Source organism: Ursus americanus, chromosome 7, assembly GCF_024610735.1.
Source record: "Ursus americanus isolate L20-20 chromosome 7, mUrsAme1.1.p, whole genome shotgun sequence".
Taxonomy (NCBI): domain Eukaryota; kingdom Metazoa; phylum Chordata; class Mammalia; order Carnivora; family Ursidae; genus Ursus; species Ursus americanus.
Window position 1 is genome coordinate 61,316,546 of NC_142133.1, and position 26,314 is coordinate 61,342,859.

At 34.6% G+C, this 26,314-nt stretch overlaps 1 protein-coding gene across 3 annotated transcripts in view; it reads left to right on the top strand.

The window, feature by feature from the left end:
- Nucleotides 1–26,314, top strand: part of MEMO1 (mediator of cell motility 1) — a 123,814-nt gene that overhangs the window by 73,775 nt on the left and 23,725 nt on the right. For 2 of the 3 annotated variants that reach the window (XM_087863744.1, XM_045809127.2), the window contains 3 exons: nt 2,239–2,351; nt 4,315–4,426; nt 20,121–20,263. In XM_087863744.1, coding sequence (XP_087719870.1) covers nt 2,239–2,351; nt 4,315–4,426; nt 20,121–20,263 — 368 coding nt within the window. The remainder of the gene's footprint in view (nt 1–2,238; nt 2,352–4,314; nt 4,427–20,120; nt 20,264–26,314) is intronic. The other variant, XM_087863745.1, reaches the window with a different exon arrangement.

The window sequence follows — 26,314 nt, forward strand, 5'->3', positions numbered from 1 at the left end:
GATGGTGGAAACTCTTTTCTCCACCAGTCTTATCTTTTCATCTACGTTGGGTGGAGGGGGAGGCCAACAAAGTAAGTCTGGTATTTCAGGGGACAATTAGGCTTTCCAAGCTGACCTTTGGTGTTTATTTCTGGAGTAGTGCTCGTATTTTAGTCACTATTAGAATCTTGTTACACTTACCTAGAAATGTATCTGTGTCTTGAGTTTAAATTGATATTTTAAAAGTCATTTCATATTTTAATTATATATGCTGGATTTCCTAGGAGTGTTCTGATTTTAAATATTCTGTGCCTCTGTCTTGTCATAGAAATGCATTCCTCAATCATAAAAATGCCTTCTTTTTCATACTTTGTTCTTGGTTCATATAATACTTGTCCTTAGGCAAGTCACCTAAACACTCAACCATTATGTATGTCCCTCATTAGACTTTGATTCAAAAAATTGTGATGATGATTATGTACTGTAAAGATAGAACATAATGGCATCTCTTTTGTTCATTTAGGAATCTAAATTTGATTTGATTTTTTTTTTTTTTTTAATGGCTGTTGACTTGCTCATAGTGGTGATGATAAGAAGTGAGTATTGGCAGTGGGGGAGGGGGGGATGAAAAGAGAAAATGGTTTTGACTAGAAATGGCCTGTAGATGAAGTCTTATGTTTGCTATCCCTGATATCTTGAGGAAGTTTTGGGATTCTAAACAGAGAATTCTCTTTTCCTTATCCACATCTTCCTTACTGTCCCTCCCCACACCACAGCAAGTAACATATAGCAGACAATACGTTAATTTTCTTAGCTGTAATTGAATTTTATGAAAATAAATATATGCCTAAGCACATTCCTTGGCTTGCAAGTTTTTGATATGAAAGAACTAGCTCATGTCTCAGTCTTTGTCCGTTAATCAAGCAATGAGTAGTAATTAATTTTTTCTAGGTACATAGCTTATCGTCTATTCTCTTCTTTCTCATAGTTTTGGTTTTTCAAATCTAGTAAGTTTTTATGTGTGTGTTGGGGGAGATTTCATTCATTTGAATCTGGGAGAGCAGAGAAAATGGATAGTTTTGGAATTTAGATTGTAGTGATGTTTGAGATAAAATGAGGGGAAGTTAATTTTACTCTTGATGTCAAGATAAAGGGATTGTAAAGATTTAAGCTATAGTTTAGCCCAGTTCTTTTCTTTAGCTACAGTGCAAATAACACATAATCAAGTTTCTTTGTCTTTGAGAATGACTTCTATCTACTTGAATGGGAACAGAGAAAGCTTATTATACAGAATTTTTCTCAACAAGAATCCTCTTTTCTCTGCTATGGTAGAAATGTGGAAATAACTTTATCAGAATGGTTCTTTGTAATGATACTTTGTAGGGAGTTTTAGACATTATACTGTCACATGTTTTTCTTAAAGTTGTGGTAGATCTTATGAGGCAAGTTTAGAATGTGTTATAACTTTGAGATTTTATTTATAGCTGAAATGTTTAAATTCAATGAATAAAGCTATTGAAAACCTTCTGTATCCTAGGCATTCTGAATGCAGAGATGACTTTAATCATAGCAGTTGATTTACTCTAGATCAATAAATCAGTAACTAGTATGCCCAGGTGTTGAAAATGCTGCTTCTTCTTCTTCTTCTTCTTCTTCTTCTTCTTCTTTTTAAATGGTTCTTTTAAAGGCCTTCCAACAAAGAGACAAAGATAAGGAACTGAAATTAATTAACTGAGGAGCAAATCAGTTGTGGGTATATTAGTTTGCTAGCACTGCCATAATAAACCACCACGAAGTAGGTGGCTGAAATCAGAAATTTATTTTCTTTCAGTCTGGAGGCTAGAAGTCCAAGATGAGGGTGCTGGTAGGGTTGGTTTCTCCTGAAGCCTTTCTTCTTGGCTTGCAGATGGCTGTCTTCTTGATGCCTCTCTGTGCATGTGTGCCCCTAATATCTCTTCCTCTTTCTTATAAGGACATCAGTCATTGGATTCAGTCCTCATCTGAATAGCCTCCTTTTTACTTAATGATCTGTTTTAATACCTTATCTCCTAATATGGTTACATTCTGAGGTACTGGGGTGGAACTTCAACATAAATTTTAGGGGTACATAATTTAGCTAATAGTAGGTAATGAAATCAGTCAAGAAAGAAAATGGTGCCATGTGTGATTTTTAAAAATTACTTGTTTTTTTTCCCTTTTATTTAACAAGATTTGTGTAGAAGTACAATTGTTCTGTGCTTTTTGTTGTATATCTCCTAGCCGGAGAATTTTCATCCTTGGGCCTTCTCATCATGTGCCCCTCTCTCGATGTGCACTTTCCAGTGTGGATATATATAGGACACCTCTGTATGACCTTCGTATTGACCAAAAGAGTAAGTATATAGAAATCTTATAGCTTTTAAACAGCTAAAGATTTTTTTAAAATAAGAGTAAGTTAATTAAAAAAATTAAAAATACGAATATTATAAGTAAAATCTCAGTTTTAAAGATAAAATTGATTTCAACTTATTTGCAAAAAGCAAAAACAAAGAAAGAAGATCTTCTATATGCCTAAAAGACAACTAGAGTTTTTTTTGCCAGCCACAAAAATCTGTCAGGTCTACTAGTCTCCAGACTGTTTATATTACATGTGTATTCAGGGAAATGTCTTATACTCACTGTACAATGAGACAAGAAATTAGTACCCACAACAACTTGAAGAAAGATTCTGGGCATGTTAGTCTGACTCTATGTATATCACTTTCCTCATTGTAAATAGGTCATGGTGATAATGCCTTTATTTCTTCTCAAATGACTTTTATGGGGGGGAGAAAAGTGAAACTCTGAAACAAAGGTGCTTCATAAATCATAAGCGTATTTTATTTTTTTAACATGTCCTCTTATTTTGATATATATTTTCCATAGGATTCCAGAAATCACATCTTTTATTTAGTTGTGTCTCATTTTATGCATTGAATGTGTAAATTAAAATCTTTTGACTTTATAATAGTATTTTTGGAGGAGTGGGGAGTGTATATATATACACAACAGTACAGAGAATAGCATAACAAATATTCTTGTACTTACCATCCACAATTGACTCAGAATTTTCCCCTTATCTGAACCCTCTGCTTTCCCAAAAGCCGTCTTCATGAGCTTGCTTTGTATTCTTTCAGTGCATCACAGTATATTTTAAGTATGTTGGGTGCTTATTGTTTCAAGGAACCTTGGAACAAATTCTTCTGTAGGATGAAAGAAGCCATTTGCAAAATAGACAATCACCTCTTTTTTCCTTATTTTTTAGGCCTAATTTTTCATAATTTGGGGTTTTAATTGTTACCAAGTATTAGTAATTTGTTGTTGGGATAATTTTTACTAAGTAAACTGGAGTATGACTAGCCTTATTACTCCCTGTGATGCTTTTAGGGAACACACTTTATTTTTAAAACCTTGTTGGGGCATTCAGAACATTTTGGTTTTAGATAGCATCCTAATGAAGGAATGGGTGATTTTTAATCAGGTATAATTTTGCAGAAAAAAAGTCATGCCATCATTTGTTTGTTTCTTTGATATTGGTAAGCCCATTTAAGGATGTAGTTATAAAAATACTGATTCTGTTCTATGATAAAACAAAAATATTCTTATATCACCTTTTTTACGTATTAAATTTCATCTTTTTCTTATTATATCATATCTATTTTTAAGTATAATTCATCAGAAGGGTCTGAATTACTAGATCATTTTAGAGTTATTTATGGCATGGTGCTATGGTGAATTTATGTTCTGGTCTGTCCCAGAAGCTTAATTTTTAATTTTGAGGAAAATAGCATGCTTAATAGGAATTTTCTGTTCTTTGTATGGCAGTCATCTGAGATGGGAAATAATAATCTCATAGATTTTATCATAAAACAAAACAAAACTTAAAAACTATATTATTAACCTCATGAGTAGGTAGAGCAGTGGCTTTGCTTTACTTTGTTTTACTTTGTTTTACAGAGCATGTTTTACTAGGAATTCAACTGTGTTCTTGTTGGCATGTGCTGATTAAAGTCAGGGAAAAGCTTAGACCCAGAGGTGATTTTAGATGTAATAAAAAGAACTGATGAACGTTTTAAATGATTATTTTTATATAACTGTGTAACATATGAAAATGCTGAGTAGTCATCACATGTATTATTGCTTTGGTATGTAAAAAGCTAGTTTTTCCTTCTTTTTTAAAGATGAAAATGAAGGAGAATATTGTGTGGTACTTCTGTCTCTTGCGAAAGCATGTAGTTTTTTGTTACTGAATAGAGTCTCACAGAAAAAGGATATACATTAATGTATTTGTTTTACTATATTTTGAAATCTCTTTAGTTTACGGAGAACTATGGAAGACAGGAATGTTTGAACGCATGTCTCTGCAGACAGATGAAGATGAACACAGTATTGAAATGCATTTGCCTTACACAGCTAAAGCCATGGAAAGGTATATTGATTAATACAAGAAATCCCAGAGAAATCATGAGTATTAATTTCTTTGGAATTATTTTCACTGGGTAAAATAATTATTAGGATAAGGAGATTTAAAAATTTTTTTGTTACTTGAGGTGCGGCGGCTCAGTCGGTAGAGCCTGCAACTCTCAATCCCAGAGTTGTGAGTTTGAGCCCTACATTGGGTGTAGAGGTTACTTAAAAATAAAAATCTTAAAAGAATTTTACTATTTGAAATGATATAAAAATTTGAGATTGGATATTTCTAATGTGGATTGAAGTTGGTTTTGAGTAGTTTGCCTATAAAGGCTGAATATGTGAATCAACATGGTTTTTTATTAGGTGATAATGTTTTAAAAAACATCTGTGTGTGTATGTGTATTCGAGTGGGATGTGTGTGTGTGTGTGTGTGTGTCTATTATTTTATTCATTTGACATTTATCTCGGAATAACAAATTCTTTTATGCTATAAGTAAATAATCATAAAATTTTAGATTTGGAAGTAACATTGGAGCTCATTTATTTCAGCCTTATGTAAAGTACATGAATATTTTTTATGATATGCTTGATAGATTATTATTTGCTACTTGCTAAAGGTCTTCCAATGGTGGGATGCCCATAAGACTATTAAGTAGGATAGGACAGGGACAATACCTATTTTATTCTCCAGTTGTATCCCACGGCCTAGCAAAATGCCCATTACCTAGTAGTCATTAGTTTATTTTGTAAAAATGAAAGAATTTTTTAAAGGCCTTTCTTCTTTTAGGGCAGTATTCAAATGAGAAAGTCTTCCTTTTGTAGGTCACATATGTCTAATTTTTTCAACCATTGCCTTTACATGGATTTAATATTCCATATAGAGTTTGACTAGTTCTAAATATGGTGAGATTATTCCTTTCCTGGATCTTGTCATTATATTCTCTTAGTAAAATACATGGTGTATTATATAGGTTTACAGTAAATATTTGTTAATTAAATGTATTAATGAAGTCCAAGATCACATTAACATTTTTCGTGTTAATATGGCTTACTTGCTATTGGCTAATATACTTGTGGCCAGCTAAAGCCCAAGGCTTTTTCATACAGTTCAGTTGGATTATTTTCTCTTTCGTACTTTGGTTTCTTTTTAACCGTCAGTTACTAGGTTTAATTTTTTCTTGTTGGTTTTAGTCTATTATGGCAGTCTTTTTGGATCATTTCCACCCCTAATTCTGTTATGAAAGAGTTATTTAACTTCTCTCAGTCAACATCTATTCATGATGATAACTATGATGCATTGTATAAACCTGAAGAAGTTTCTAAAAAATCAGTGTGATATTAAATTATAAGCAGTATAATTTTAGGTTAATTGTGTTTTACCACATTCTAATCCTTCAGAAATTGTTAAACCAGTATAAGCTGTTCATTTCTTGGAATGCTAGTATAATCAGAACATTCCATTCTTCAATTACATAGAATAATAGAAAACTTTTGTTATTTCTTGAAATGTTTGCATATTTTGTAATGAGAAAATATATTTTAGACTTAATAAAGCCAACAGTATCCTTAAGGAAGTTTTAACAAAATAATATTTTTGTTATTTCAAAAGTAAAACATGTAATTTTGAAAATTTAGGAAAATAGAAACTTAAAATCAACCAAAATTCCTGTTCATAATTCCCCCTCTATTAAATAGTGTTAAATAGCCACTATTAAATATATCACTTCTCAAGAGATCTTCCTTCTCTCCCAGATTGCATTTGTATCTCTAATACTGACTCTTAGAAAGTACCCAGTACTTTTCTTTTGTAGTCTTTGCTGCACTCACCACCTGTATTAGTTATCCATTACTGTGTGAGAGATCGCTCCAAAACTTGTGATTTAAAATCACAACTATTATTCTGTAAATTATTGCTCACAAATTTTGGGTCAGGAGTTTGGGAGGGGACACCTTGCTCTGGTCCATGAGATGTTGACTGAGGTAACTTGAATGGGCCTAGTGGATCCAAGATGGCCTTGGTGCTAGCTTTTAGTTGAGATACCTCATTTCTCCTCTAGGTGATCTATTTGTTCATCATCCAGGGCTTTCTCTCTTCTTGGCTTCTCTCTAGAAGGATAGCCTGGATTTCTTTACATCGTGATTTAGGGTAACCAGAGAACAAAAACAAAAGTTCTTAGCCTCTTAAGGCCTTGGCCTGAAATGACACAGCATCATTTTTATCATATTCTCTTTTTCAAAGCACAAGACAATGTTAGCCAAGATTTAAGGAAAGGAGAAATAAATTCCACTTCTTGATGGGAGGAGTAGCATGTGTATATTCAGGAATTGTTGGTAGCCATCTTTGCAGATGGACTGTATCACAGTACTTTTGATGGAAAATTCAGTGTCTCTCTAACACATAGTGCTCAGTCCTCCTAAGATGCCCAGAAATCTCATTCAGTTAGGACCTCAGGTTCAAAGTCCATTACCTTATGATCTGCATTAAGTTGGGATGTGGATGAGGCTCTCTGGGTACAGCTCTTCTTGATTTGGATACCTGTGAACTAAGAAGACAAGTTTTACCCCACCCCCACCTGCCATTCACTCCATATACAATCTTGAGGCAGGAATTAAAAAAAATTTTTGAAGATTTTATTTATTTATTTGACAGAGAGTGAGAGAGCACAAGCAGGGGGTATGGCAGGGTTGGGTGGGGGAAGCAGGCTCCCCACTGAGCAGGGAGCCTGATAAGGGGCTTGATCCCAGGACCCTGGCATTATGACCTGAGCTAAAGGCAGACGCTTAACAAACTGAGCCACCCAGGTGCCCTGAGACAGGAATTCTTAGCCACACAGTAGATATTCCCAGTGGAGAGTGAAAGAATGGGAAGCATATAGCAGCCTCTGGTCCAAAGCAATTCTGAAATCTAAGGGAACAGAGAATGTTCTTTGATTAGGGCTTGGTTCTGACTTCTGGTAATGGCTTCATAATTCCTTACTTTTCTCAGCTCTTGGCTTGGTTTTTTGGGTTCTTGGCTCTACTTGCTGACTCATTTTTGCTTCTCCATGAGAAATGGGCCTTGTTTACACCTGAGCAGTCATTTCTGTCTGCTTTATGTATGTGGCAGTTTGAAAACTTAAAGGCCTCTTTTCATTTGGAACAGTGTTTATTTTAGTCTAAACTGTAGAACTCCATTAATGTTGTGGGTTTTCTGTATATCAGATAATAAGCTCTGACAGTAGTCACATCCATGGTTCTATCAGTGACAGGACTCTCTCTACTTTGCATCCCAGTTTAGGGTCCTCTAAGGTTCTTAGAAGCCCTTTTGCCTACCTGAGAGAGAATGTAAGCCCTATCTTATTAAGTCTTTCTGTCGTCTTAATAAAGGATTTTACAGATGAGTTTTTGATTTGATGATTGTGAGCCTATAATTTATTGGGAGTGCTTTGGATTTGATCTTTGTCTTCATGTTGTTTCTTTGACAATCTTTTGCTATCTGTAGAGGCTAGTGATGAGAAACAGTTCTTTTCCAACCAAACAACTCTTGGTTAGAAATATTTCCTTTAAAATTCTGCTTGTAATTCTTTAGCTCGTGTTTTCTTCTTTTACCTTCTCATACTTGGCTATTAAGAAGCCAGTGACACTTTGAATATTTTGCCTGGAAATCTTCTTAGCTAGATCTAGAGGTTTGCGAGGTATATTTTTAATGTTCTAAGTTATTATACATGTGATCATTATGCTAATTGTTCTGCCAGTATATCATATGGGGCCCTCTTCTTCTGGCCTTATATAGCAGTTTCCTTATTGCTGTAACAGTGCTCTGTCTCCTTTTTGCCCTTCCAGCTTCTGCCTGCCTCAGTGTCTTCAAAGCCAGTGTTTTAGGTTTCTGTTCCAGTAGTAACCTTTTCAAGCACTGCTTTTTATCTCACATACTTATTGTAGCATAACCAACCACCTCAAAATGCCTATTTTTTTGCTGTGACTCTGTGAACTAGAAATTTGGTCAGGGGTTAGTGGTGGCAACTTGTCTCTGTTTCATCTGCTTCCAGTTGAAGCAGGCTGACTTAGGCTGAAGGCTCTAGGGCACCCTCACTTCTTGTCTGAGGCTGCGATGCTGGTTGTCTGTTGAAGCTCCTTCGTTCTTGTCTCGGTGCTCTTCATCTCCACCTGTTGTCACTTATCCTTCAGGGCCTCTCTCTGAACAAGGTATCCCTCTCCTCAGATAGTTGTGGACTATCATGAAGTACATGGCAGTTCAGGGCAGCCAGAAAATAAAACTAGAAACTTTCAGGCATCTTAATATCTGGGTTTGGAGCTGGCACAGTGTTACTTAGGCCACATTCTCCTCATCCAGGCAAGTCGCAAGGCTAAGTTCAAGGAGAGGGAGAAAGAGACTCTCCTTTTGGTGAGAGGGGTGACATGGGCATTCAGAAGTAGGAGGAATTTTCAGGGATTATACTTGAAGACAGCTTACTGTAGTACCACTGTAGTTAAATAACCATTTTGATGATTGCCTGCATATGTCTGCCTTCCTTGGTAGTTCCCTAATCTGCTTCCTGCATGAGGACAGCTAGTCTTCACTGTACTTTCTGTGCCTAGCTCAGGACCTGGTACACAAAAAGATTCCTGTAATTAATTGTTGAATGAATTAATAATGATCTTCCCATAATTAAATATTAAATATTTTCCCCAAAATGAGGTCAAATGTTCCTATTAACTGTTTCATATTATGAATATATTTCCATGTAATTTTTATTCCTTTTTATTGAGTATACATAGAACTTTCTAGAATATGGCTATGTAATACTTTAACCAGTTGACCATTTAATTTTCTAACTTTTCTTTCATTTTTTCACTATAGTCATTACAGATTTTTTAAATTAAATACCTAAGGTATTATTTATAATTCTATGTGTTATCTTAAACAGATTTAAAAAATAATATTCATTAGAACTTTTAAAAGAAATAATGAGTAGTATAACGGAGAAAACATGAAATGACCCATAATCTCCTTGCTTAGTTAACCCTATTGACATTAAAAAAATACTTGTACAGTACTGTACATGGCTTGAAAATGTAAACAGCATCAAGAAGTATAAAATGAAGAGTTAAAGCCTCCGTGCTTCTGCTCAACCTGTGTTCATATGGTAGTAAAAATTGTTGTGTATATACTAACATATATGTGCATATGTTTGTATTATCTATATAAGATTTATATATAGACATACTTATTTGTGTAAATTAAAACATGTATACAAGAGATCATGTCTTACAAGCTTTATTTTGATCCTTTTTTCCCATATATTATCTTTACTACTGAAATGCATAATAATTTCTACATTGCTTATAATTGTATTGAAGAGAGTTAGGATATGTAGAAACCATCTATCTTGAAAAAAAAAACTAGTTAACTCTGAAGATTAATAGCACTGGATCCCAGCTCTTCTTTTTTCTTGCTTAGTTCCCTTGAACATCCCCCCACATATTCCTTTGGGGTATGTTTTGGGTAATTTGTTTTGGGTAATTTATATGCAGTAAAATGTACTCTTTAAGGCATAGAATTCTATGAGTATTGTCAAATTTAGAGTTTTATATATTCATCACAGTCCAGATATGAAATAATTCCTTTGCCTCAACTTCACTATTTTTTGTTCAGAAAAATGTGCAGAGTACTTAGTATGCTTTAGTAGCTTTGAAAGTGTTTCATTGAGAAATATGGCACTATAAAGCCATTCATGTTCACTGTGAAAGTATCATCATTATCTTCTTAGCCATTTAATACTTTTTGTTACTGCTAATAGTTTGGGACATAGACAACTTGAAAGTACAGTACAGTGTATTTAAATGTGTTCTATCTTCTGCTTTAGGTTCTACCAGTCTTACAAATTCAGTGTGGTTAGGATTTGATAACTCTTGGAGTACTTAGACTATTATTAAAAAACAGCAACTTGATTTTGCACAGTTTACTCAGATCGTAAAGCTGCAGTCTTGTAATTATTACTTTTATCTATATTGATTATATGTTTGAGTTCTCTTGAGTGAGAACTCTACTATAAGATGGCTTTGTATGATATTAAATAATATTAACTGGACAGTTTTTGCTGTTCTGAACATCTTGCATTAGTATGGTACATTTGTTATAGTTGATGAAGAAATACTGATACATTACTACTAACTAGGTCCATAGTTTAATTAGGGTTCCCTTTTGGTGTTACATAGTTTATGGGTTTTACCAAATGCCTGAAGTCCTTGTTATCTACCATTATTAGTACCATACAGAATCATTTCACCGTCCTAAAAATCCCATGTACTCTTCTTGTTCATCCTCTCCCACTACATTCCTCCCAACCATCCCCTGGAAGCCACTTACCTCTACTATCTCCATAGTATATAGTCATATAGTTGGAATCATACAATATGATTGTATGTCATCTAATTGGAATCGTACAGTATGCAGCCTTTTCAAGTTGGCTTCTTTAACTTAATAATATACTTTCAAGATTCCTCCATGTCTTTTCTTGGCTTGATAGCTTATTTCTCTTTATTCTGAAGTATATTCTATTTTACAGATGTATCACAGTTTATTCATTCACCTATTAAAGGATTATTGATATAGTTGGCTTAGTATCTCTCATATTTGTTACTGCTTTCTATTTATTGCCCTTGTTCTTTATTTCTTTTTTGTTTTCTGTTATTCTGCCTTCTGTGGTTTTAATTGAGCATTTTATATGATTCCATTTTTTTCCTTCTCAACATATCAATTATAGTACTTTTTTAAAAAAAAACTTTTTTTAGAGGTTGCTCTAAAGTTTGCAACATGCATTTTCAACTAATCCAAGTGCACTTTAAAATAAGACTGTACTGCTTCACAGATAATGCAAGTACCTTATATCAGTATTTCCAGTTTGTCCTTTCTGTTCCTGTCATTCATAAGCTATAATTACAACATATTGTTGCTATTAGTTTTTGAAGAAATTGTTGTATCTTGGATCAATTAAGAATAAGAAACATCAAATGAAATAAACTAAAGATGTTACTTTATCTTTATTTCTTCTCTAATGTGCTTTTTTCCCCTTAAAGTAGATATGAGTTTCTGACCTATATCATTTTCCCTCTCCCTAAAAAACTTTTTACTAGTTTATAGCTCTGATTTTATTCTCTAGTACTTGCTATTTTGTGTTGAAAAAGGAATTCTTTACCACCACCTCAGGAATACATGAGAGACTCCTTTTATGATATTTCTTTAAGTCACAAATAATGTATTTTATATATGGGGAGTAATTAAGTAGGCTAGTAAACAAAACTCCCCCAATGGCAATTCTCCTCCCTTTAGTTTTATTAGTTAATTTATGTAAAAAATTTGGTTTTAAGATGGTTTAAGACATTTCCTCTCAAGTTTTAAAAATTTTGGTTAATATGCATCTTTCACATGTTACAGAGCTACTTAACTGTACTAACCTGTGTGCAAAGAATGACGGGGAATAGCAAAATAAGCAAACATTGTGTATTTCCTTAGCATATAGCGTGGTAAGAAAGATAAGAAATGTATATAATTAGATGTAATATAATTCAAAATGTATTAAGTGCAGTTGAAGAGTTTATGAGATCCCAAAAAGGGGATGTGGGAGAAGAGAGATATACATAGGGGAGCACACATGTGGCTTCATGGTATAGATAGCATTTGAGTAGACTTGGAAGATGGCTGTAATTTTCACAGAGTGGGGCAGGTTTCTGTGGGAAAGGGAGTTCTGTAAATACAAAGTATAGGAGTAGGAAAATGAGGGACTTAAGAATGGAAAGCTATTTACCTTAGCTTAAGGAAGTTGCGAAAAGGCATGCCTAGTAACGGAGGTGTATCTGTAGATGTAGATGTTTTTGTTTAGGCTGTGTAGTTAGAAAACGTTTTCTTATATATATGAATATTTTTAGTTGGCTATTAGTCCTACCACTTCCTGTTATCTTATACCTTATCCAGCTTTTAATGCATATTTAATACCAACCTGGAGCTGGAGGCATTTGGGTAGGTGACTATCTATAGAAACAGAGTAAGAGGGGCTGGATTAGGAAGTTGGAACAGAAGGTTGGGACCATTTTATAGAGGTCATTGAATGTCATTGTAATATATTTATATTTTATTCTGTGATTGGTATAGAGCTAGTAAAAGTTCCTCAGCAAAGGACGGGCATGGTTAGAACTTGAAATCATAAGCATATTACTCCTTTTTTCTTTTTTTTAAGTAGGTTCCACATCCAGTGTGGGGCTTGAACTCACAACCCTGAGATCAATAGTTGCATGCTCTACCGACTAAGCCAGCCAGGTGTCCCAAATATTACTCCTTGATGGTGTGATGGTACAGTGAAGGATGGATTAGAGGTGGAAAAGATTATTAGAAATAGTTTAGTAAAGAAATCATAGGGCTTTGAACTAAAGTAGTGGCGGATGGGTAGCAAACTGAGCAGATTGTGGGAGACATTTGAAGGTTAGAATCTATAGAACTTGGTAAATGTTTCTGTGTGGGGGAGTAACATGATTTTAAGAGCATGCAAAAGTGAAAGGCCTAATAGTATGCCATTATCAGAGATGGTAAAGCCAGAAATAGGTATAAGTTTAAGAGAATATAGTGCATGGAAATGTTGACTTGTTCCTAATAAAATATGGGAGTTTATAATTTTGCCAGTAAGCTTAAACCAGTTTATGATAAGATTATCTTGCTTCAGAGGGTTGAGTAGTACCTGAAATATGACTGCCCTTATGTAAACCTTTTTTCTCATTATTCTTACTCAAATGGAAATTAAGAAAGATAACTAATTACCTTTGAAAGTCATTTTAATAATCTGATTAAATTCACTTAATTGATGAAACAGCAAAGACTTTATAATGACTTAAATCTTAATCTTAGTCGTCATTGACAGCTAGCTTGCCTCCCCCTTTCCCCTCTTGCTTCCTCCTTCCCCAGTTCTTTGGTTCTGCCTGATGTTTTTTTCTGGATTTTTTTTTTTTTTTAAAGATTTTATTTATTTATTTGACAGAGAGAGAGAGAGAGCCAGCGAGAGAGGGAACACAACCGGCGGGGCGGGCGGGGGGGAGAAGCAGGCTACCAGGAGAGTAGGGAACCCGATGTAGGGCTCGATCCCAGAACCCTGGGATCACGCCCTGGGCTGAAGGTAGACACTTAACAACTGAGCCACCCAGGCACCCCTTTTCTGGATCTTTTTATTCTTTCTTTTAGTGAGTCAAAGTATTCTGTACAAAGTCTATATACATGTCTCTGTGGTCTGAAGGTGAATTTGATCAGAAGGAAGAGAAATTATTTTTTATAAGGCTCCCCTAAAACTCTGCAGTTATGATTTTTTTATGGCACTTTGCCTTTAACACCTGTTCCAGGGGTTCCACCACCAACCTTACATTTGAAGATTCGTTAGAAGGACGCACAGCGTATTCATGGTTATGGTTTATTGGAAAAGATAGAATATACAACAGGACCAGCAAGGGAAAAGGACACATCAGGCAGAATCTGGGGGAATCCAGGTGGAGGCTTTCAGTGTTCTCCCTCTCATAGGATGGGCTGAATAGAACGTGCTTCCTCCATCAGTGTAAGACACGTGCAAGTTCCTGCTTTAAGTTTCAAAATCCAGGATTTTGACTGGAGGCTGATCATGTAGGGACTCTCTGCCTGCCTAAATAGCTCCAGCTACTGAAATTCTAGACTCTCAGAAGGAAAGTGAGTATTTGCCATTTTGTTTTCATTTTGTTTACAGTCCAGGCCAGCTGGTACGGAGTCCCAAGTGGGTAAAACAGCCTTAATCAGCATAAGGAAGGAACACCGAAAAAGCCAAGGGCTAGCCTTTACAAGCAGCCTCTTCTAAAAATTGCTGCAACAGACCTGCTAGGGTAGCTCTCCTGCAAGATTCCCATTCCTCTTTTCCCAATTCCAGCCTGCCATAAGTTTCTGACTCACTTAAATGCCGTTCTAACGCTTCTTATATCTAGGGTTTGTATTAGATCTTAAAATTCTTCTTTTCTTTCTGATTGTGGCCTCAGTCAAGGTCCTTGGATACTAGAATGTAGATTTTTAGTGCTCTGTGCCTTCAAGAGTATTGGGGATATAGTAGTATTTGTTTTTAAAGCGAGTGCTCCTCTCTTGATTCTGGGATTTCAGTTCTTTTTAGTCTGTTACACATCTTGGATATATTAATTTTCTGCAGTATGGTTTAAGGTATAGGACAGAAAAATAAGAGATAAAACTTTCCTCTGCATTACGGAAGTGCTCATTAGAGCCTTGTAAGTAAGGTAAGTATTATTAGCTCTATTTTTGCTGATGACTAGATGGAGGCTTAGGGTAGTTTTAGGTAACCTGCTGCAGGGATCACAGCTTGCAAGGGGCAAAGCTGGATTTTCTTTTTTTTTTTTTCTTTTAACAGCTCTATTGAAGTATGATTTACATCTTATAAAATTCACTCATGTAGGAGTACAACTCAGTGATTCTTAGTAAATTTATAGAGTTGTGCAATCATTCTCATAATCTAGTTTGAGAATATTTTTATTACACAAAAAAGAAACCTTGTGTGCATTTGAGGGCAATTCTGGCTCCGACTCTTTTGTTTTCTTTTGTTTTTTTGTTTAAAGATTATATATTTATTTGAGAGAGAGAGAGAGCATAAGCTGGGGGAGAGGCAGATGGAGAGGGGAATGCAGACTCCCGGCTGAGCAGGGAGCCTGATGTGGGGCTCCATCACAGGACCCTGGGATCATGACCTGAGCCTAAGGCAGAAGCTTAATTGACTGAGCCATCCAGGTGCCCCTCCGACTCTGAATCTTAAGCAACCATTTATCTGCTCTCTGTCTCTATAGATTTATATTTTCTGGAAATTTCATATAGATAGAATCATATGAAATGTCTTTTGTATCTATCGTTTTTCACTTAGCATACTGTTTTTGAGGTTCATCCATGTTGTAGTATGTATCAATAGTTCATTCCTTTTTATTGCCAAATAGTTATTATATTATGTGAATATGCCATGTTTTGTTTATACATTCACCAGTTGATGGACATTTAGGTCACTTCCATTTTTGGCTATTAGGAATAATGTTAAAAAGATTCTTGTACAAATCTTTATATGAACATATGTTTTCATTTCTCTTGAATAGATACTTAGGAATGATGTGGCTGGGTCGTATAAATCTATGTATTAACTCTTTCAAAAACTGCCAAACTATTTTCTAAAGTGACAACACCATTTTATATTCCAGCAGCAATGCATGAAGGTTCAGTGTCTCCCCATTCTGGCCAGTACCTGTTATTGTCAGTATTTCTGATTATAGCTATTCTGATAGATGCATAGTGTAACCTCATTTGGTGTTAATTTGCATCTTTCCAGTGACTCATGATGTTGAACAACTTTTTAGTGTGGTTATTAGTTATTTGTATGTCTTCTCTTGTGAAATGTCTGTTCATATATTTCGCCCTAGTTTAAATTTGGTAATTTGTCTTTTGACTGAGTTGTAAGAGATTTTACATATTCTAGATACAGGTTCTTTTGCTTTGTTGAAGAGCAAAAGTTTTTGATGAATTCATTTTATTGTTTTTTTTCTTTGTGGATTTAGCTTTTGATATTATATTTAAGAAATCTTTGTCTAATTCAGGGTCACAGAGATTTTCTCTTCTTGAACAGGAATCAGCAAACTATAGTCTGCAGACCACATCTGGCCCACAACTTGTTATTGTAAATGTTTTATTGGAACATAGCCATCATACCTACTCACTTACATATTGTCTGTGGCTGCTTTCTTTTACAGTGACAGTTGAGTAGTAATGGAGATTGTCTGGCCCCCCAAACCTAAAATATTTACTTTATTATTTACTTTATGGACCCCTTAAAAAGATTGTTGCTGACCCCTTTCCGGAAGTGTTATTATTTTAGCTCTTATAGTTATGTCTGTTACCCAGTTTGTGTTAATTCTTATGTGTGGTATAAGGTAAAGGTGTAAGTTCACTTTTTTTTTCGTATGGATATTCAGTTATTCCAGTACCATTTGTTGAAAACACTATCCTGTAAGTAATGAGTCATTTTCCTTTTGCTGCTTTTAAAATTTTCTCCTTGTCTTTGGTTTTCATCGGTTTTATTATAGTGTATCTAGATGGGGATCTCTTTGTGCTTATCCTACTTTGGGTTGTTGAGTCTCTTGGAACTGTAGATTAATGTTTTTCATGAAATTTGGAAAGTTTTCAGCCATTATTTCTTCTAATAGTTTTACTGTACCTTTTTTTGGGACTCCCATTGTGTGTATCCTAGTATGTTTGATGTTGTCTACAAGTCTCCAGTGCTGTGTTTGTTTTTCTTCAATCCTTTTTTTTTTCCCTCTCTACAGGTTGGATGATTTATTTTGTCTTTAACTTCACAGATTCTTTATGTAATGTTTTCAGACTATCCTAGTAGATTTTTAATTTCATTTGCTATACTTTTCAACTCTAAAATTTCCATTAAAGCTATTAAATTTTTTAATAGCTTGCATTTCTTTGTTGATATTTACTACTTATTTAGTCATTGCCATATTTTAACTTTTTAACGCATAGTTTTTCTTGATTTTTTTGAACATATAATAATTATTTTGAAGTCTTTGCTAAATCTGGTCCCCTGTGGATACAGCTTCTGTGGGCTACTTTTTTTCCTTTTTCCTCTGAGAATGTGTTACACTTTCCTGTTTTTGTGGCTCATAATTTTTTCTTAAAACTGGACTTTTAAAATCTTGTATTATAGCAACTTAATTCTGGTTTTATTAAAATTTTCTGCAGGTGGTAGTGGTGGTGATGGTGGTGGTGGTGGTGGTGGTGGCTTCATTTGTTCATTCATTTATTCACTTTTTTAAAAAAGTAACTCTGTTGGCCTTGTCTGCAGAATTTATCTCTCCCAAAATTGTGGCTACTGATATATCTCCTCAGCTTTTAAAAATTTCTTATAATTTCGCTTTCTAGAGTTCACCTCTGTGTCTGCATTGCTTAGTGCTTAGCTAATGATTGGTTGGAGGTTGTGATTGAACACCTTGAGCCAGGAAGGCTTTCATCCTCTGCTGGTGTATTGGGTATAGTTTGGGAAGCATATTCAAAATTTGGGCCGTTTTCTAGTTTGCCTCCTTTCCTTTCTTTTGGGTCTTCCCTGGTCTGCCAGTGTGTGCACGTGGATTTCCAGTCAGCCTGGGATGTGTGATGTTGGTTTCTCTCAGGTTTCCACTTTCCCTTGGGCGTGCTCTCACCCTCCTAATTAGCTGGCATTTTGGGGGAGCTTGGAACTTTATGGGTATTTCACCTGCACATATGTGCTTGCTGCCTTCTAGTCAGACGGGTTTATGTGGAGGGCATCAAGCCTTTTCTCGGAATATGTGCATTTATCGGGTCCCTCTGTGGCTCTCTCCTTTCCAGAATCTCCTTGTTAAATTTCTAGGTAGTCTTCAGGTTTGTGACTTGCCTCCACTGGTACAGTATTCTCAGGCTACAAAAACTACAGGCTTTTCTGCTCGTTCCTTCAAATCAAAGTCGGCTCTTCAGCAGTGAAGCTGCTGGTTTTCATGGCTAATCTCACCATGTTGGTAGAGTGGGGCAGGGGAATGGAGGTAGCGCCTGGTAAGATACCAGACTCCTACTGTTCTTCCCAAGAAGTTCAGTTATTTTACATGAATAAACTATTTTTGTTGTGTTTTTTTGTCTTTGGTTAATTTCTAGAGCACAAAGTGGGTCTTTTTTTTTTTTTTTTTGAGGGTGAGATTTTGTACACCTTCATTGGGGAAGACCAACTTGACAACTTGAATTCTAAAATCTAGGAATATTCCATTTCAAAGCCAAATGCTCTTTTTTCTAATTCATACTTTGTGGAAATACAGAACAACAAGTATTTTTTTTTTTTTTTTGAGAAATGACAAGGAGGTGGATGGATCTTGATTCAAAGCTTAGATTTCTAAGTAGTATGAGCCTTTTTACCTTGGTATAGATAGATTTGCAAGCTGAGGCTGAGGGTGAGTGAATGGTTTGGTGGCTCTGTGGAATAGTAGACATGTATTATTTCTTTAGAATGAGCCAACAGTAGTTGACAAAGTACTTTCCCGGTAGTGTTTCTCACTTTGTAGCAATTTTAGAAAATAGATATTGTAATTTTGATCACTTTATAGATAAGGAAGTACATTTTTAGGTTAGTAATTTACCCACCCTCTCAACTTTTATTATGTGATGAAGATGGTAATTGAACCTATTTCTTCTGACTTCTTGTTTTTTATACTCTATGTAACTATGTCCCTACCATGTCATAATTACATACTCCTTGATGATCTTAGTTTATTTATATGGATAGTACTTGAAGTTAGAACAATTCATAACAATCTTCTTGAATTTTTACTAGAGCTCAAATTCTTTCCTTTCAAATGATAATCACTCTTAACTTATTGAAGAGCCCCTATTCGTTCATGCAGTTGTTCAGCAAACTGGTAAAAGAGTCAGAGAAAGAGACATTCCATGGCAGCTTCCTCTGCCAGCTTCCTCTTTTTTTCTTACTCCATAGATGCAGATTCTGCCCAAGAAGCCCCTGCATTGCAGAGGGACTGGAGATCTGTATGATCTGTTTATTTCGCAATTGACAAGGGTAAGGGGGTCTTCATGGGGGAGGTGCTTGGGTGCCCTGAATTTAGCTTTATGAAGCTGGGCTAACACTTATTTTGGGAATAAACTTAAACTTAGTATTTTTAAAAACCTTTTTATGAATTCTGTTTGTCCTACATCAGTTAAGTGTCAGATTATCATATTAAAAAGCATTTATTATAATGGTGATTTTTTTTTTTTTAAAGTCCTGTTCAGAGCAAGTCAGACAAACATGATTCACGCTTCTAAAATTCCAATCTGGGATCACTTAGAATATAAATAATATTGAATATATGTAAGTAAAATTTCACTGCAATGAAAATTTTAAAAGGTTTTGGATGAACGTCTATTTCTATAGCCCATCATAGTTATTCTCTATTAATCTGCTCTGTTCCTTTTCCATAAATCTGTCAATCTGTAGCGTGAAAAAGGGACTTGTAGATATGTCATAAACATTATGGGTGGGTGTGGTGTCTTTTTCTTGCTGCTAGAAATTAATACCTACTTCCTTGAATTCTGTGTCCACCCTAGATGCCAGTGAAATTTGAGTTTTATCTTCACACTGTCCTACATCTGTTTATTAGTGTAGGTATAAGGAGCAGTTGGTGTATCTTATGGGAGCCAAGATTAAGTTTTGTAGGTCTCACTTAGCAGGTTTATAAAGTGCCAGAAGTGGTGGTATTTATAACAGGATAGGATTAAAATATTGAGGAAGAGTTTAATGCTCTTTTAAAATTGCAGAAGGATTAGGCAGGTGATTGTAGCTTTGATGGGTAGTTGAGAAGACTTGACTTGGTGATGGTCTGATGGGCTTATTTTTATATTTGAGGATATTGTTATGCCTGGTAGTAAAATAGCTTTGTTTACCTAAAGAAGTATTGTACATTTCTGTAATTTAAATAGATATTTTTAGTATTCTGTATCTCTCTTATTTTTACATGGTCTTCTTTAAACATCTAATTTATAGATTAAAAAATTCAACAGTATGTATCTTATCCTTACCATTATTTATAAATGTTCCACTTTTTAGTGCCAACACATTGGAAAACTATTTTTATTCTTATACTTCTTAAATGACTTTTTTTTTTTTTCTTCTGTTTTCTTTAAGCCATAAGGATGAGTTTACCATTATTCCTGTACTGGTTGGAGCTCTGAGTGAGTCAAAAGAACAGGAATTCGGAAAACTCTTCAGTAAATATCTAGCGGATCCTAGTAATCTCTTTGTGGTTTCTTCTGATTTCTGCCATTGGGGTAAGTTCTAGATTTTAACATATCATGGTAGATAATATATACTTGTGGTTAATGCTATCTTTTCACTCTAAGCTCTGATTTTCAGTTCCTTATCACTTCCCTTGGAAAGTTTTACTTTTAGCTGCAATGTTTAAAAGTGAATAAAAAGTCTTTTAAAAAGGATCAGATTATGGTAGTGGATTATGGATACATTTCCAAAGGCGACTGGTATAATTGGATTCACACTGTGAGGGCATCCTTGCTTAGCCACTTACATTAGTGGGAGTTAAGATCTTTTAACCCTGTTTCCAGGTTGAGTTGTGTGGTAGATTCTCTGAAGTTAGTTTTTTCGTAGATACAAGAAATGTTCTTCTTTAGAAGGTAGAAGAGCACTGTGTGCTATGCCAGTCCTTTTCCACATTTCTTTTTTTTTTTTTTTTTTGTAATTAGCGTTTTTTTTTTCCTTTCTATTTTTCCTTTGGTGCTTAATTTTTGCCATCAGTTTAGAGCTACCCTCCAAAGTATGTAACATGTTGGCTATTAACATTGTGGTCTTCATTGGTAATGATTTATAAGGGTAAGGACTCTTAAGTGATTTTTGTTATTATTGTGAATAAAAAGAATAAGGAAACTTCACAGTGAATAACAGTTCATAAAGGAAGACATTTGTGGACGCCTCTTTGAGTAAATTTTATTTTTTGATTCTTTGAATACAACTTGCTGTCCTTTATCCATTGCTGTTCTAGAGTATATTTTTGAATTTGTTCTTTTTAGGACATCTCTCATTGGCTTGAGGATGCCAATATCTGTTCATCCTTCAATTATTTCTTTGATTATAGAGAAAACATCAGCACAAGACTATGCATTTTAAGATAGAGTACTAGAATGGCCAGAAAAACATCCTTAATGAGATCTAGGGAGCCGTGGCTTTTACGTGTCTTAAGCATTGATTTCCAGAGTTGACTCAATATTTATCTGTCCTGGTTAGGCTGGTATTTTCTCTTACCCTGCTCTTTGAATGGCGCTGAGATCATTTTAAGAGAGGCATCCTCCCTTATAGAAAAGTGTTTTGGTTTAAGCACTAATTTCTCATCTGGGGCAGATTGTCTTATAAGGGGGCATTTGGAAATGCCTGGAGACGTTTTTGTCATTACAGTGGGGTGGGGGTGGGTAGTGGGGATGCTTTAGGCATCTACTTAGTGGAGTCCAGAGAAGCTGCTAAATAAACATCCTCTAGTACACAGGACAGCCCTCCACATCAAAGAATTATCCTGCCCAAAATACCTAGTGCTGAAGTTGGGAAGTTCTGGTTTAGGGTATGCAGGTAGCTGTGCTGCCTTGCCAAACTCTCTAAGAGGTTGTCAGGGTTCTTTCATAATCAATTCTGTTGGCTAGTTGGTTTGCTACCTTTGGCAGAAGTTATTTTTTATGGATTGTAAGTATATTACTTAGATGTAAGAACTAAGTAGATGCTTGGAGATTCTGATGTTTAGTCATAGTTGATCTTAAAAACTAAGGAGTATCATTGTTGAAAAAAAGACTATTTTTCTTAGTATTGTGAATTTGCATTAGTAATAAAGCATGTAGATATGTTTTAGAAATTCAAAAATTCTTGAAGCATGTGTCCCCTCCCTCTTCACTTTTAAGGCTCTTATGAATCACTTTAAATTACTTTTATGATTTAAATAATTAGTTCCCCTGATATTGTTCTTTAGAATCTGGGTTCTCCCTCAAGGTTGGTACCATGTGCAATCACAGCATAAATCCACACAAAAACCAGTACAAGTTTTAAAATTGCTCTTTTCTTTTGAATCATTCTTCTTACCTCATTAATGAATTCTAAAACAAACAAGCCCTAGTCCAAGTACTGAATTTAAGTACAATATTGAGAGAGAAAGATGAATTTTGTTTTATATTCTACCTAGATTCTTGGAAAGTTATTTAGGCCATTTGATCTCCTGTGTTATAGAAAATTTTGGCATTTAAATTGTAAGCTAGAATTTCCTGGTGATAATTACAAATAAGAACTCAAAATTTCCAAAGGTTGGTAGATGTCAGTTATGAGAATTATCCGGAGACTAAAACGTATTTATATTTACATTTGGTGGTTAAGTAATAGAAGTTTTCCAAGTGTTTATTTTTTTAGTATCACTATCACTAACAATACTCATTAAGTACTTATTTTGTACTTATGGGATCACTAACAATACTCATTAAGTACTTATTTTGTACTTATGGGAAGCACTGTACTAATTCTTATTAGGAAATTTGGTGAAGGCCTGGGGTTGAGTGGAAGGTGTTGCATGGATACTATTCCAAGACTGGTAGTTTCCCTTCTACAATAATAATAGTAACTGTCATTCTTGTAAAGTAAGATTCGTTTTCTATTTTATATACCTAATTGAAGTAATATGAATCATTGGCTAGTTATAGGTTATTAAATGTCTTAGAAATTTTCATATTCCTCAGAGTTCATGCTCTGGTGACATTGGTCATCTTTTCTCAGTTAAAGAATGTTATACTCCCATTTCAAAAATCTAGCTTTTTCTTGTGAGGGTATTTCTTAATGGTTTCTTCTTTCCTCCTCCTCCTCCTCCTTCTTCTTCTGGCAAAGATACTATATAGATTGATTTTACCATATCAAAGTAATGATAACACTGAATTCTAAATTATTTCACAGGAAGGATTCAGTTCTTCAGATACTCGGACATCCTAAAAGTTTCATTGAGTTAAGCTGTCAACACCCTGTACATTTCTAAGTAGCTGATTTTTGAAGATAAATCAATTGATTATAGTACAGTTGACAAATTACTCAGATGCCTACAGTGGAATTTTGTTCTGTTGAATAATATATTAGAGTACTAGCAGTGACAACATTTTTCATTTCTAGTTATTATTTCTATTATGTCCAGCTTCTGTTAAAAATAAAGCAAGAGATTTGGTGATAGAGACAGTGATTGGAAGGATTTTGCCTGGTTGATTTTACTTGTTAGCCAATATCATTGTAAGAATGAATTTTTTTTTTTAAGTGTACTTTGCTTTAAAGATTTTCATCTTTCAGATCCCATTTAAATTTTATGTGGACTTGAAAAAGACATTAGAGAGAGAAAAATAGAAAGACTAAAATATTCTCAAGTTTTCTTTTTCGGTGGGAAAAGCCAAGGGAGAATGGGAACCTGGATTCTATTATGCCCCTATTTTCTGTCCCTCCATTTCCTGTCCCACCCCGCAAAGAAAAAAAAAAAACCCTCACCATTTCAGTTCCTGTCTTTTATTTTATCGTTAGTCTAATCCACATGAAAATTCATTAGTCAGCCCAATAGGGTGATGTTTCCTAGTAACACTTCATGATCCTACCTCATTTCACCCTTCCTGCTACTACCAGGGATTGTGGTATAAGTGAAGGACATTTGCTACTAGTATTTGATTTTTACTATGGTTAGGTAATGTTATCTGATCAAGTTTCTTGCCCATATAAGAGAATTTTGTCTGGGCTTATTTTAGTTTTTCAGTTGGTAGAATTTTCATTCTGTTTTCCTAATTCATTTTTGCTCTTCTCTTTATATATAATACATACTGCTAATATTTGTACTTTCCTGATCTCCCTGAAATTTATATTCTCACATTTAGATTATTGGCAGCTTTCATTAACATAATTTCTGATTAACTTCTAAGAAGTTTCTAAATGAAGCTGCATCTAACAAATTAATTTTTTTAAAGTCGATTCATTCTACTTAATATTCCTTTTACAGTGGTTTTAAGCGCAAATTAACTTCAGTAAATTTACTTGGTAAATGTTAATGATAAATTATTTTATCAAAATATGAATAAAATTTACTACACTCCAGCAATTTTGGATTTTTACATATAAACTTATATTAGTCTAGGTTTACATAATTTCTTTTTTTTTTTTTTTTAAAGATTTTATTTATTTATACGACAGAGATAGAGACAGCCAGCGAGAGAGGGAACACAAGTAGGGGGAGTGGGAGAGGAAGAAGCAGGCTCATAGCAGAGGAGCCTGATGTGGGGCTCGATCCCACAACGCTGGGATCACGCCCTGAGCCGAAGGCAAACACCTAACCGCTGTGCCACCCAGGCGCCCCACATAATTTTTTTATAAGTATGTGTCACCTATCGGAAGTGGCATTCCCCAGAATATTTATGAATTTATATCTTTAACTATTCAGATTTCCAGTTTAATATACATTAACAAGTGATTATGCATGCCTGCTCTTTTCTCCTTTCTGTTGTTAGTCTCTTAGGTACTAGGGTATTACTATTTTCTAAATAATTTCAATTGGTTTGAGTATAAGCTAGCTAATTCCTGAAATACATCTTATCCAAGCTTTCATATTTGTCTTCTCAAGTTTTACACATACTAATTCCACATATTTCAGTTTTTGATCTTTTGAGGGAAGGTTAATACCTTTTTTTTTTTTTTTACATTATAACTAAGACTTTAGAATGAAAGGACTATAGTTTTTCACAATTTCAATTATGAATGTCCCCATTTTAGGCCCTTAGTATAGAATGAGCTAATAATCTATCTCATAGGTTGTTGTGAGGGTTAACTCAAATAATTGAAAATGCTTTAACATATAAACATGAGGTGATTAAGTGAATGTGTAACAGTACAGTTTTTACTGGACATATGTCTGAAAGTTTATTTTGTTCACTAATCTTTTTGGGGGCTTTCAAATCAACTTTCCCAGCTCATTGTTTATTTCTGCAATCCAGTGTATAGCTTAATGTTGAGGTATTTGATATTTTTTTTACTTTTTGTTTTGAGGTACTTAAAAAGTAGTGTTGGTTCTTGTACCATTCATTGTTATGTTTGTCCTCATTAGTTGATTGTTGTGTGTTAAACAGACATCCCTGGAGCTTACTCTCCACACTCTGTGAATCCACTCATTAATCACCAGTCACCTTTGGAGATGGGAAAATTACTTACCTGTATTTCTTTTTCTCAGAAAGCGTGCTCTGGAATGGATTCACAAATGAGCTACCCTCCTTCCCTCAAAGAGTAAGGTTTCTGCTTTACAGGATTTTTTTTCTTGGGTTATTTTTCCTCTCATCTTTTGAATTTGAAAAGAACTGAGGGAAGGCACCTGAAGAAACTACTGACATACTCACTAGGGGAGTTCCAAAGCTTGTGCTGCCCCTAGGGGCAGTGTCAATGGCTCTTAAAGCTAGAAAGCTCATACTTGGAGTTGAAACAGGGGCTCAAAGAATCCATTTTCCCAGTGTACCTTCTGAAAGGATAAGTTTCAGGTAAGTAATTTTCTCTTACTATGTGATATGCTTTATTCATACTTATAAAAGTATACAAGTCCAGTTCTCCAGGTACATAGGCAGCTGTGTTTGCTCAGTTTAGATGCGTAAGCTTTACTGAATGTTAGAAGTATTATAAAACAAAATGTCTGCTCGTGAGTTACATGAAATCATAATATATTTTAAATCAACAATAAATATTTGATTAAAGGTGCATTTATGAACAGTGTATTGTGCTAGTGTTGTCATTTATTTCTCATTAAATAAAATCTTGACAAACTTCTTTTTAATAGTTAGATACAAAAGATTTTTTGCATTCAGATTCCAAGAGGTGTGTAACTAAAGTTGTGTGTGTGTGTGTGCGTGTGTGTGTGCGCGCATGTGCACACACCTCCCCCACCCCCACATATAGGCCAGGATGATGGAAAGTATTTACTTTGAATTAGATGCTTTCTGTATGTATATTGACCAGAATGAATTACTCAAGTAAGTTTTAAATGCTTGTACAATTTTTAAAAATTATTCTAAGTTTGAGCTGTTTAAGTAAGCTGTTTCATTGTAGTAGCTATATGTAGTGTGGACTTAGCTACTTAATTGATATATTACTTAGAGCTCATAAAATATTTCTACTCGATTCTTCAGCTACAAAATGCAAATAACTACGGAGTAGCAAGAGGTAGATAGCAAAATGTGAAACATTTACTAATCGATTTCCTGTGCATTTTGTCATTCTTTTTGAATCACATATTGATTTAGTATTTTAAAGTATTCAAAACATTTTATGTATTTTTCTCTTAC